The sequence below is a fragment of the Pinus tabuliformis genome, chromosome Q (genome assembly GCF_031772625.1).
Source record: "Pinus tabuliformis cultivar Carrire ecotype Pingquan chromosome Q, CPIR1, whole genome shotgun sequence".
Classification (NCBI taxonomy): domain Eukaryota; kingdom Viridiplantae; phylum Streptophyta; class Pinopsida; order Pinales; family Pinaceae; genus Pinus; species Pinus tabuliformis.
Window position 1 is genome coordinate 224,787,249 of NC_142296.1, and position 10,523 is coordinate 224,797,771.

General features: G+C 40.6%; 1 protein-coding gene across 1 annotated transcript in view; it reads right to left on the reverse strand.

Annotated features, from left to right (window-relative positions):
* LOC149219006 (polyadenylate-binding protein, cytoplasmic and nuclear-like) overlaps positions 1-9,400 on the reverse strand; it is a 50,484-nt gene extending 41,084 nt beyond the window's left edge. Inside the window, exons 1-4 of the mRNA XM_089384221.1 lie at positions 8,828-9,400; positions 8,071-8,172; positions 7,674-7,958; positions 6,965-7,015 (exon numbers count right to left, since the gene is read on the reverse strand). Of these exons, the coding sequence (XP_089240347.1) occupies positions 6,965-7,015; positions 7,674-7,958; positions 8,071-8,172; positions 8,828-9,196 (807 nt within the window). The 5' untranslated portion in view covers positions 9,197-9,400. The remainder of the gene's footprint in view (positions 1-6,964; positions 7,016-7,673; positions 7,959-8,070; positions 8,173-8,827) is intronic.
* Between the last annotated feature and the right edge of the window lie 1,123 nt (positions 9,401-10,523).

Here is a 10,523-nt window from a genome sequence, read left to right on the forward strand (position 1 = left end):
CTTATCCAGGTATGTCCATTGTGGTATGAATTTTCCAATTTTCCCTTATAAAGCATTTCTCTAATTCATGTTTTTAATTTTTTTGTTAACTAGTGTTTTTTTTTTGCATGAATTTTTTGAGCGATTCTAGGATGATGACACGGGTGTTGATATGCCAACACCCCCATCTGGTCCCTTGGTTTCTAGGTTCCATGGTTCAACACCAACGGCAGGGGGTTCTTCTTCATCAGTTCCAGTGCCACGACTTACACAGGGACCATCTTCTTCATTGCCACCACGTGGAGGCCCGCCATCACGTTCTATTCGTGGTGGAAGGAGGAGAGATTAGTAGATATATTCACAATCTACTTCTTTTTGTCATAGATTACTCATTAGACTTGTAGACTTGTGAATTTGAATTTTGAACCTTTTTGGCTTGGCGGTGACCAAGTGACATATTTTGTAAACATTATTATTTGAATTTTGGACATGACAAATGTTGACAGTTGCTCACTTGCTAGATAAATCATAATATGCTCTATGTTTTATGTTTTATAATATGCTTAAATGTTTTATGTTTTATAATATGCTTAAAAATTTGATGTATGTTTGTAATAGCTAGAATATAGATGATTGTTGTACATACTAGTAACTACAATGGAATCATGGATGCCATATCTATCTTGATTTATGCAAAAATATGCATGTTTTCATGTTTTCTACAATTAATTTGGTATTTGGGATGTTTGTTTTGAGTATAAATGCAAAAAAATATAAAATATATATATATATAGCAGACGCTTCCGCGGACGCTTCGCTTCCTAGATTTTTGGAAAACGACGCTTCCGCGCTCTGCGCTCCCGCTTCGTGCAACATTGCTTCGACTGTTCCCTTAGCTAGACAGCGAAAGTTGCTCCAAGCTACCCTCAAGAACTGCGTCACCCTCCAGAGACTGTGTCACCCTCTACAGCTCTGCGCCAGTTAACCAGCTCTCAGTCTGCCCCATGAAAATTCCTCAGCACTGCCTTTTCAGCCCAGCATCAGCTCTGCAACCCTCTGCGCTGCCTACGTAAGCCTCTTGGCCCTCTACGTCAGCCTCTTAGCCCTCTGCGTCCTCTACACTGGCCTCCTCAGCCTCTGCGTCAGTCCTAGCTGCCTCTACGTCAACCTTCCGAGGCTTTGTGCTGTCTCTCCGACACTCTCCCTACCTCTCTGCTATGTATTCTCAGCCTTCTGCCAAACTGCCCCTCGCTGCAATAGATCACTAACTCGATTTCTCAGCAAACCTTACCCCAGAAAATCGAATCGACTAATCAACTTGGTGTATCTCGAACTGACACTCAAGCCTCATCTTATACTTTTCCTATTGACGAATCAACGGCCGAGATTAAGTCCCTAATCAACTGCTAAGATTAGATTTGGCTTGATCTTCGTCATTTAGAATTTTCTCACCCATATTATATTAATACACATTAATATTTTAATTTTCCTAAGTTTATACTTAGGAAGCCCATTAAAAATATTAATTACTTTAATATCTCTCCATCTGGGTGGAATTCCCCAAACAATTTATGGGTCTTGGACATCTCATGTGCCTTAGCCTCTCCACCAATTTTCATGGCTAGAGCACATCCGATGCTACAAAAAATCAACACTCCCTCTTAGCGAGGAATGTGCTCTAGTAATGCTTCACCACAGAAACATCATATTGATCCTCCGCACTACTGCCTCACATCCCCTGCACTGCTGCTTCCTGTACTGTTGCCCAAGACACTGCCACTGCCACTGCCACTACCACATCTGTACTGCAACTCCCTCTAAACATGTTGCCCCTAGACTGCCACTGTTAATTATTGCGCTACAACTCAGTTACCGAGAAGTAGGTAACTGATTTCTCCCAAATACTGACATCCCAGTCAGTCTGGTAGCCTCGTGATGTTGAAGCTGCCTCTGCAGCTAACCCGCGCTCCCTTTGCTGCCACTGCGCTACTGCAAACACCTTTGTGCCTCTCACACTGCTGTGCTACTATAGACTTCTGCACTCTAGCCTTGCCTTGTTGCTCCACCACACTTTGCTCCACCCAACATCTGTCATCATGCTACTGTCGTTAAGGACTCCCATAGCCAGATGTGATCCAAGAGTTTGGGCAACTCAAGGATCCTGCCCCTAGTTTATAGTCCAACTGACTACAACTCGATGTTTCCCCACCTCTTCTCTAGAGGTGCATGAGCACTCATGGCACAACCGTCATCAGTCTCGACCTCTTTCTCCGCCTTAGCTAGAGCTGCCTTTGAATCGGAAGTCTCTCCCTTGTTTTTCTTCCTGGGACACTGGGATGCATAATGTCCCAGCTCCCCATAATGGAAGCACTTAACCTTGGAGATGTCCTTTTTCTTCCTCTTCCCTTGTTGTCCTGCAGATGTTAGAGTCGCATCCTCCTCCTCCTCTTTCTTGATTCGGCCTCCCTTGCCACTATGCCCCGCCTTGGTCATCCTCCTAATCTATCCTTGGCAAAGAGCTACCCACATCTCCTCCCAACTAGGAAGAGTAGCCCTGCCCAAAATACTTTGGACAAATGTCTCCCACTCCTCGAAGACTGCATTCAGGGCACTCCTGACCATAAACTCTAGATCCAGTGTAGACCCCACGGAAGTAAGCTAGTCGCAAATCTCCTGCAACTTGAGAAGGAATGGATCTATATGCTCTACCTTCTGCATCTGACATGACCGCAGTTGATTCTCCAATAGCATCTTCCGCTGCACAGAAGAGCCCTGGTATAAGGTGGTCAGCGCCTCCCACATCTCCCTTGCTGTGTTCTTCTCAGCAATATGTGGTATGACATGATCCTTAAACCCGTCGATGATCAAGCATTTTGCCTTTGCCTCAGCCTCCTCATACTTCTCATTAGCATTCAGATCAACTGGGACAGCTACGGTTTTCAAGGCAAAGTCCTTGATGCGATGTCTGTCCAGGATTGCCAGGATCCTGGCCTTCCAGATGACAAAATTGGAAGCTCCATCCAATCTGTCCTGATCCCTCAATCCATTGACTGCCATCTCTGCTCCTCTTCTAGACTCCCTCTGAGTCTCGACTTCCCTCCTGGAAATCCTCCTGCCAACTGTCGAACTACTCCTCTCCAATCCTCCTTTGTCGCTGCAACACGGATCTGGATTCCTTGGCTAGAAATCCATTGAGGTAGTGATTCCCTCTACCTTGGCTCCGTCTCCCTAGACATTATTCTGCTTCGACAGAAACAACGTCCCACCAACTCCTCAAATCACAATCTACCCACAGCTCCCCAAGCCCTGGTAACTGAAGAAACTGAGCCTTTCACACTCTACGCAATCCTGGCAAAGGCAGTGTCTGCTCCTCCAAGCCACATAGTCGATCCTTCCTGGCTGAGAAAGATGACCGGGCACTGCGTAGGTTTGATCTGCCCCTCTCTGCCTCTCCGTTGACCCTCCTCCTAGCTCAAAAATGATGACGCGGGCTCTGTGTCACTTCTTCTCTTGCTGCTTCTTCTCTGGAACAACATCGTCTGTCGGGATAGCTGCTACTACTACAAATTTTAGATTTCTGTTGATGCCTTCAATCCTCCTGTGATCTGCAATGCTCTAATACCATGTTGGAATTTCTAAGTCTGACGCATCAGAAATCCCTACTGTTATTTCTGGTTTATTATCTCCTACTTGTTCTTTACATTAACAAGTTATTTAATCATATAAACATCGAAATAAACACAACAACAGCCTTCACAAATATACAGATTAGTAACTGAAATAAACAGAGACAACACAAGGGACACCATTATTTTTGGACAATCGTCCCCGGAAAAACCCAATGCAGGAAAACCGGTGCAGTAGATATGAGAGTTTTATTATTATGCAGTTTTCTAAATACAACTAGGGTGCCAAAAATGGCTCACCCTTCAGATATTCTCCTTGGCAGAAGTACCTTTCCTCAGAGATAGATATTCCGGCTAATCAGCAACCAGATGAATAGCCTCACAGTGAATTCGACTGTTCCCTTAGTCGGACAGTGAAAGCTGCTCCAAGCTACCCTCAGGAACTGCGTCACCCTCCAGAGACTGTGCCACCCTCTACGACTCTGCGTCAGCTAACCAGCTCTCAGTCTGCCCCACGAAAATTCCTCAGTGCTGCCTCTTCAACCCAGCGTCAGCTCTGCAGCCCTCTGCGCTGCCTGCGTCAACCTCTTGGCCCTCTGCGTCCTTTGCGCTGGCCTCCTCGGCCTCTGCGTCAGCCTTCCTAGGCTCTGCGCTATCTCTCCGACACTCTCCTTGCCTCTCTGTTATGTATTATCGGCCTTCTGTCGACTGCCCCTCGCTGCAACAAATCACTAACTCGATTTCTCAGCAAACCTTGCCCCAGAAAATCGAATTGACTAATCAACTTGGTGTATCCCCAACTGACCCTCAAGCCTCCTCTTATACTTTTCCTGTTGACGATTCAACGGCCGAGATTAAGTCCCTAATCAACGGCTAGGATTAGGTTTGGCTTGATCTTTGTCATTTAGAACTTTTTCACCCATATTATATTAATACACATTAATATTTTAATTTTCCTAAGTTTATACTTAGGAACCCCATTAAAAATATTAATTATTTTAATATATCTCCATCCAAGTGGAATTTCCCCAAACAATTCCTGGGTCTTGGAAATCTCATGTGCCTTAGCCTCTCCACCAATTTTCACGACTAGAGCATATCTGATGCTACCAAAAATCAACAGTACTTCTCACTACTTAGCAACAAACATACAACCATGAATAAGAGTGAAACCGGCAGCTTCATTACTTGCTTCTTGAACTTGTTCTCCATTTGAAGGATGTGAATCGTGAACTGGAGCCTCTTTGTTACCCTCCTGGTGGGCCTCCTCTTTTTGTGCAGCGTCCCATGACTGAGACTATTGTGGTTTTGCATTGCTCGACTGCCCATCAGAGTCATACGAATCATAAGAAAGAGAATCATACAATTCGGCAAAGTAAGACCTCTGAGGGTTTGTCTGCAGCTCAATGTTGTCTCCTTCTTCGCTTTCTTGATCATTGGGCAATGCTTCTTGATGCGAGTAGATATCTTCTTGGAATGGAGTCTCACAAACATCTTCAGCAGGATCATTAACCTTAGAAATATTTTCATCATTGAAATATGCACAACAATCTTCAAACAGAGCATCCGGTGGATATAATCTTTTGCAATAATAATTGAATGCTATGTGAAAGCTCTTTAAAGAAGATATGTTGCCATGAGGTATTGTTCTATACCAAACTCTAGCATCCTCGTCTAAAGAATACATGAACAATTTCATTTGTACATCTTCAAGAACAATAACCTATTGTTCCATGCATTCATGAAAGTCCTTGAGGTGTTGGTCCAGCCTTCTATCTATGTTTCCATTGAATCTAGGCAAATAGGTATTCCATTAATGAAATGAAGGGACATGATTGGGATAACCAGCAATAGAAGAAAAATCTAGTGGGGCAAATTTGTTGGCCAAGAATGTAGGAATGGCCATTTTGAAAACCCCTTTAGGTGACTGATCTCAAGTTCAGATGTAGGGGAAGTTTTTTGTTGTTTAACCTCAGAGCGAATATGAGACAGCTTGAAAGCCAGGATGATCAAATAAAGATATAGACAGTGGAGTCGCCAGGATGTTTACCATAAGATTCGGACAGTGGAGTAGCCAAGGTGTTTATAATGAAATTCAGACAGTGGAGTCGCCAAGGTGAGAGATCTTCAACCCACACTTCCCTTGCTCACCTGACAAAGGAAATGTAAAAATTTGTCGTACCCAGGGAAAAAGATGTTGTCGCTTTTTCTAGAACCTTTCAATGGAGAGGGTCCGATTTAGCTTTGAGTGCTTATGTGGATTGGAAGATGGCAGCAAACTTTTCTGCTATTTTGCACTTTGGACAGCTGAAAACACATTTTTCAATGAGTGACAACACCATCAAAATATTGTTAAAAATCGACAAATATCGGCTAGGCCAAAAAATCGTGATATCGTGATAAAATCAGGATGTTATTGGGATGTTTACAACACTGCCCCATTGTTAGCACTTTGTCTAGCTCTTGTCTTGTAGGGTTTCCCTCTCCAAGGCCTGCCAGATTTTGTGGTAACAGGTCCATGGGGGTTTGCTTGGTTGATGAAAGCAGGGTGTTGCTAATGCTCCCACCAGAGTATAAGTCTTCGTAGAGACATGTTTTCCCCTTGTGGACTGCTTGTACTTGTGCTTGTGTTTGCAGTTGCGGCCAGGTGCAAGTCCTGGGCCACTTTTGACAGAATAGATCATCCCACTTGTTGATTCTTAGCCAAAGGATTCTAGGATGTTTCAAGCTGTCTTTAGTAATTGTCATATTCCCAGATTCAGAAGAGTGAACTTGTCACATCAGGGTAATAGAAATTAGTCCAAAAAAAATGTTTAAGAAGGGCAGCACCAAAGCTCAAGCTATGATGAAACTTTAGACTGACTGGCAGAGATGATCATGAATTTCCACACCTTTATGAAAAATATCAGAAGTCATGTGTGAAAAGGCATTCAGTTATTATGTCTCGAAACGTAAATGCTGATATTACATAGAAAGCATTTGCTGAAATTCTGGTGGGGTTACACAACAAACCACGGCCGCCATTCTGAAGAACTATTCTATCTTCAAACATGTCATGTTTCAGTATTGTAACAATCTTTAGTTGTAGATTTATGCCTACTGCTTGTGGAAGACTTCCACACTGTATTTGATGAGCGGAATTCTTAAGGAATAAATGCAATGGAAGAAGAATACACACCAGACCTTTTCCCTTTGATAATCATGTAGATGCCTAAAACATGAACTGCAATCACAAGGACCGAATGATCCTATTCACCATCTTCTCTAGATTCTAGTTTAATATATATATTATAATGTTTACAAAGAGAGTGTCTGATGAAATGCAGTACTTCTTTAGGATTCAGCGCAAGTGATCATACTTTGCTCGTTGGTTTGGCTCGTCTCACCATCAGATTCCGTCCATGAAACTCCTACATCATCACAAAACATGTAGTTCAATGAAAATGGTAGAGGCAATTAGCATCATATACTGGAATTGAAGGCTACAAAATGTTAGAAAAAGCAGATTGTCCCTCTGCATAATATCATCCTAACTATGCTAGGTAACCGAAAGAGTGTATGTTAAAAGTTTCTTAGGAGCATAGACAAAAGATTGATGGAACGCAAAGAACAACAGTAAGTTCTATTGCCCATTACAGGAAGCAACAAAGGTTGTGATTGAACTATTGAAACTGTTTTGCCTTTCTCCATAATTCCTGTATCTTTCTTGTTTACTTTTAATTCACAGGAGCAATTTTTGACAGGGTGGAATTAATATGGGAAGTATATTCATCTCCTGTCAATTTACAAAATCAAAGTCTAAAATTGTGCCAACGGGACATTGGTTCACTAATGAGGTAAATGGAGTGCTCCCCTCTGGCTTGGATCTGCCCTGCCTGCATAGCATGAGTTTCAAAGGGATGAAACCCTATGTATTGTGCAAGACAAATCCCAGACGACTTTGGCACAACAGATACCTCTCAGACCTAACACCAAAACTGAAGGATTGACCACCCTTTGGATCATTTTGGGGCATGTTTCTCAAAGCATTTCCAATTAAAAAAAGAAAAGAAAAGGATGAAAGATTACCTTCCCGTGCAGTGCAGCAAGGGCATCCTCCATTTCTGATTGTGAGGATAAACAAACAAAGCCAAAAGCCCGAGGCACTCCGCCTTTAGCACTATAAATGACTTTCGCAGCTGACACATTCCCAAACTGACTGAACAAACTTTTGAGTATTTCCTTCTTCACTGACCAAGCGAGGTTACCCACAAACAATTGATATGGAGTCTCAACATAGGAGTCATCGGTTTCCTTTTTCTTGGATATTACTCTTGCTGGAAAGTTGACAATCATATCCCGTCCATCCAAGTCCTTTATTTTCAAAATACAACAAGCACCTGGAATTCAATCTATAAGATGCATTTGCACTGAACCGTATAAACATATACGATGAAAAAAACCCAAGAACAAAACTGCCACTTACATAGCCTTGCAATTTTTCGATGGCTGACTTAGCTTCTGTAACCCTGCTCATTGTGACAAAAGCAAATCCTCTGCTTATCCCAGTTTCCTCGTTACGAACAATCTGTGGCCAATGTGTTTGTTAGACATCAAAGACAAAAAGCACTTCCTCAGCGCCTGAATCCATCAACAAAATGATTTGCAATTATAACTCTCAATATATTCTATCCTACTGAATCCTAGATGTTCAACCACGGAAATCAAATGAGATCCTGAAGATTTATACGGTTAGGAATAATGTTGTTCATAGTATTTTTGGAGTAAAATGTGTGAAATGTTGAAAAGTTCCAGTGGACCTATAGTTAAGACTAGAAACATAATCCCTGACCATGACAGTTATGTTTTCTATTTCATGAGTACTATCATGAGTGGAGTGTTCACTTATCATGGGTGTAGTGTTCACTGTAAATGTGAATCATGTTTTTTTTACTCCATGGAATTGAGAATGGTAGAGTGTCTACTCAAAAAAAAAAAAATCATGACAATAAGGATGGGTGGACTGTCTACCCTAAACACGGGATGTTTCACATTTTTGACACAATTTACTCCAAAAATATTATAAACAGCGTTAAATAAGATGTTTAAAGCTGGGCTTCTTTCATCAAGATTCTTTTTTACAGGAGGAGGTCTTGCGCACCCTTAAAAAGGTGAAGAACACACCTAAATCCATATATATTCTCACATATATGTGCCCATTCTGTTATGAAAATGAGAAGTACCTCTACAGACTCCACGGTTCCGAATTCCTGAAACAGCTGAGTAAGCTGTGCATGGTCACAGCTCCTAGGGAGATTGCCCACATAGAGTTTAGTTCTTCTACGTGGTAACTCTTCTTCATTTTCTGGCTGTTGCTCTTTATTTGTTTCTTCTTCTTCTGGTACTGATTGCTCCGTAATTTTCGTTTCTTCTTGAGCTATTGCTGTGATTCTGAATACCTTTCTTCGCACGACAACATGGGAGCGTTGGAGAGAGCAATGGGATCGCGCTGATAGTTTCACAGAGGAGAATCTCAGAGGAAGAACAGTGGTTTGGTGATTAAGATTGAGATGGGTATTTGTTAGCATACAATAATATGAAGAAGCTGCCATCTCCTCAGCAGCAGTGTAACTATGGAGACAGTTCTTATACAAATGGAAGAGGATAAGGCGATTTATGTGCGATGGGACTGAACTTCATGCTCAGTTTCCATAAAATGTAAATTTGCGGCATTGGATTAAGAAGATATAAATAGCAATATAGATATCTTTGGGTTTGCAGAAAAATTCCAGTCCAAACATTGTTGGGGTGTTGGATTAAGAATAAATAAATAAAGATATCGATATAGTTGTGTTGCACAAATAATTTTAAGTATTAAAAATATATATATTTAAATTATGTAATTAGAGAATACTAAAATGTTAATATGAATATTTCAGAAGTTTCTTTTCCATTTATGAGAAACGGTAATAATAATTAAAGAAAAAAAAATAGAAAATAATAATTATTAACATTTATTAAAATTTCATTGTTAATTGTATTTAAGAAAGTATGAAAGAAATTGGAATTTTTTAACATTTTATTTTAATGTATGGAAATTAGTGAAATAGCTAGAGAATCATTTCAACGTCATTATAATTGATTATAGTTGAGTTGATTTAAAAGGTTAAGAAGGTTGGTAGTATAATAAATATTTCGAAAATTAGATTGAATGTGATTATATAATGGGCAATTTAAGAAATTGTTTTTCATTTTCAACCTCTTAGTATCATAAGGATGAGACAGTCTTTCACTATGAAGCTCATGAGAATTAGGTCTAATTTTAGAAATGTTCATTTTCTTCTTAACACTAGTCAATACAAATAGATGTTTTTGTTTTCAACATTGGAGTTGATCACTTTCCTATAATATCTTAGTTTATTTTGTCCCTCTAACTCTTTAAGGTCCCACAACTCTTCTTAAATTTTCAAATAATATTATCCTTATTTTGCTAGAAGATCTCCTCCTTTATCCCCCCAAATGGTTTGCCCAAGAGTGGGCATCCTTATGTCATTCTTGCTTGAGCCAAAGGTGGAGGTTTTGGTTAGAGTTAGAAGCAATTTTAAGAAACCTTTTGGCTTCCATGTTGTATCACTTCTGTAGAAATTCCCAATGTGATCAACATATTATGCAATATACTAAAACACAATACAAGATCTACTTCTACAACACTTTGTGGAAGCTTAATCGAATTGAGCAAGATCAAGAGAACACATATAACTGAGAATGAGAAATCAATCACACATAACACAGAAGAAATAACCCAGGGAAAGCCTCAGCCTAAAACCCCAATCTCTGTATTATCATACAAGTGGAAATCTTGTTCAAGTTACAAAAAGAATCAACTCTCAAGCTATCATGCTCTCTCTACAATCAAACAATACAGCTCACAGACTGAAT